At 42.1% G+C, this 2,522-nt stretch overlaps 1 protein-coding gene across 2 annotated transcripts in view; it reads right to left on the reverse strand.

Moving 5' to 3' along the window:
- Positions 1–337: 337 nt before the first annotated feature.
- Positions 338–2,522, reverse strand: part of LOC108753579 (Krueppel-like factor 13) — a 5,590-nt gene continuing 3,405 nt past the window's right edge. For both annotated transcript variants that reach the window (XM_018495290.1, XM_018495300.1), the window contains exon 3: positions 338–2,372. In XM_018495290.1, coding sequence (XP_018350792.1) covers positions 1,452–2,372 — 921 coding nt within the window. In that variant the 3' untranslated portion in view covers positions 338–1,451. The remainder of the gene's footprint in view (positions 2,373–2,522) is intronic.

Genomic DNA, 2,522 nt, shown 5'->3' on the forward strand with positions numbered 1-2,522 from the left:
AACATAAAAGAAAAGAAGGATAAATAATATTACTCAAAATGATTTACGAAAGTATATAATTTATTTAATTGTAGAAAAACTTTTATACAATTTAACGATACACTGAAGTCTTATAACGTCAAGTGAAGTTCCTTCGCCTGACTGTGACACAAATACATATACATATATACACATGTCGCAATTCCAAGGAGCGAATGCAATATTTTACAAATTACCATATAAATTACCATTACAATAATCTGTGTGTCCCATAAAATACATAAAATATAATAAACTCTGGAAAAAAAATATTTTAAATAGCTCATAGAAGATAAAAAAAATAGTAGTTACAATTTTAAAAAATCAACAGAACCGATCAAGGTGAGATGATAATCTGCATGATATTGTTTATTGCATTCGCTCCTATCCATATTCAATATGTACAACTAGTTTCGTTAGCGTGATCATAATCTTAGAATCCTGTACATAACCGTTATATACATAAATCAATAATGTCTCCTCATAAATAAATATTCTTTCTTTCTGTCTCTCGGTCAACGCGCTCGAATTTGATGCTAAAGAGTTCCATTCACGGAGAACAGCTATATCAGTAAGTTAAACAATAGGAAAATCTAAAACAGGCTGAAAGAATATCTGAGAAAAAATATCGCTATAATATCTTTCAAATAGCTTTTAGATTTCTACATTGTCTATAAAGAATCTCTGACCAGCGAAGGATTTTAAACGATATCCTTCGAAATTCGTTCTCAATGTTCCATATGTAGCGTTAAATGCTGTCCATTCAATTTGTTTAACGCTGCTAAACTCACATTCCACATTGTTCCATACTGAAAAGCATGCGGCTGCATTTAGCACTGAATGCACGCTGCGAATTCGAATCCGACTCACCGTAAGTGACTCGTGAAATAGCAGAACTCTCGAGTGAACGACACACTAATCTTCACGTGTCACAGATCACAGACACATTTAGGTACTCGATTTGCGGACGACACGAAAATCTCTATGCGATGGACCAATCGTCGTCTCGTGTCTTCACTCCACCCCTTTTTTTCTGCAGTTTTTCTCCCCGCTTAGATCAATTTGCTCCATTTTCCTTCTAGTAATCCCATCTTGAAACATCGAAATCCATTTTTTGACACCTTCCAATTGATTTGATTAATGTCAATAGATCGAGGTTCTTGCTATCATATTTTTCTATCTAATTAATGTCACTCCATCAGGATGAATCAAAATTCATTTTTTATATCTTAAATATAATTTTTAAAATATTGAATATTTTAATTTTCATTTTTAACATTGCCTCAATTTATTGAATCAGTCTAGTTTTCTATTCATGCTGCTTTTCATCTTCAAATGCCGGAAGCAATTCAATTCGATCCTGAAGTCTAAGGCACACGCGTGATTGACGAAGTACTATTCTCAAGCGATTTCGGAAATCGCGAGTGCGTCCTTCAAGCCGCCAGCTGAGGAGGTATCAGCTGTTGAACAGGTCGCGTCAGTCGCGGCGCCAACACCGGCAGTAAACTCACTCTCAGCGGCGTTGGAGTCATCTGGGAGGCGACGATCTGACCGTTCGAGGAAGACGACGTGGAGGACTTGTCCCTGGCGTGACGTTTCACGTGCTTCGCCAGGTGGTCGCTCCTCATAAATCGCCTTTGGCAGACGGCACAGGCGAACTTCTTCTCGCCGGTATGCGTACGCTTGTGCCGCGACAGTTCGTCGCTACGTGAGAAACGACGGTTACAATCCTCGTACGGGCACGGAAATGGCCGCTCGCCGGTGTGGGTGCGGGTGTGAGCCTTCAGGTGTGACGACTTGAAGTAGTTCTTGCCACAGCCCGGGTACTCGCACTCGTAAACGCGGCGCCGTGTCTCCGCCACACCTGTACTCGTCGTCGTGGTCGTGGCGGTGGTGACAGTCGGCGCTGCACTTGCGACTAACAGAAGGGGTGTCCGTGGGAGGACCAAAGGTGAGCCCAACAGGCCAGCTACCACAATGGGTGTGGGTTTGGGCGCCAGGGGTTGCAATTTCGGTAATTGTTGCTGTTGTTGAGGTTGATATTGCTGCTGTTGCTGCTGACAGCTTTCACGATCGGTGTTCTTGCTGTTCACAATGATCTCTTCCTTACGCAAGCTCATTTTGAACTTCAGGCTGCGCAGCACGTTCTCCACCGGTCCCGTTACGTTCGCTCGCACGTTCGCCTGTGGACTGGTTGACTGTCGCGCGGGCGAATCACGTGGTACCGATCGGCCGCAGGTCGCGGGGCAACCAGCGAGATTGGCCGGGCTGCAGGTACCATCTCGATTGGCGTGCATTATTACCGAAACCCGGGCTGGCTCTGGACTTGGCGGCGGCGTACCGTCTAGCAGCAGCTAAAACAATAAAAAGCTTTGTATTCAAGAAGTTCGGAGAAATTATGAAGGCTACATCCCAGACAGCACAGAATATTTATGATAAATATTTATTATTATTTATTTTTTGAAATGTTTATATAAATATTATATTTTATATATATTTTATTC

Source organism: Trachymyrmex septentrionalis, unplaced genomic scaffold, assembly GCF_001594115.1.
Source record: "Trachymyrmex septentrionalis isolate Tsep2-gDNA-1 unplaced genomic scaffold, Tsep1.0 scaffold114, whole genome shotgun sequence".
In the NCBI taxonomy this organism is placed as follows: Eukaryota; Metazoa; Arthropoda; class Insecta; order Hymenoptera; family Formicidae; genus Trachymyrmex; species Trachymyrmex septentrionalis.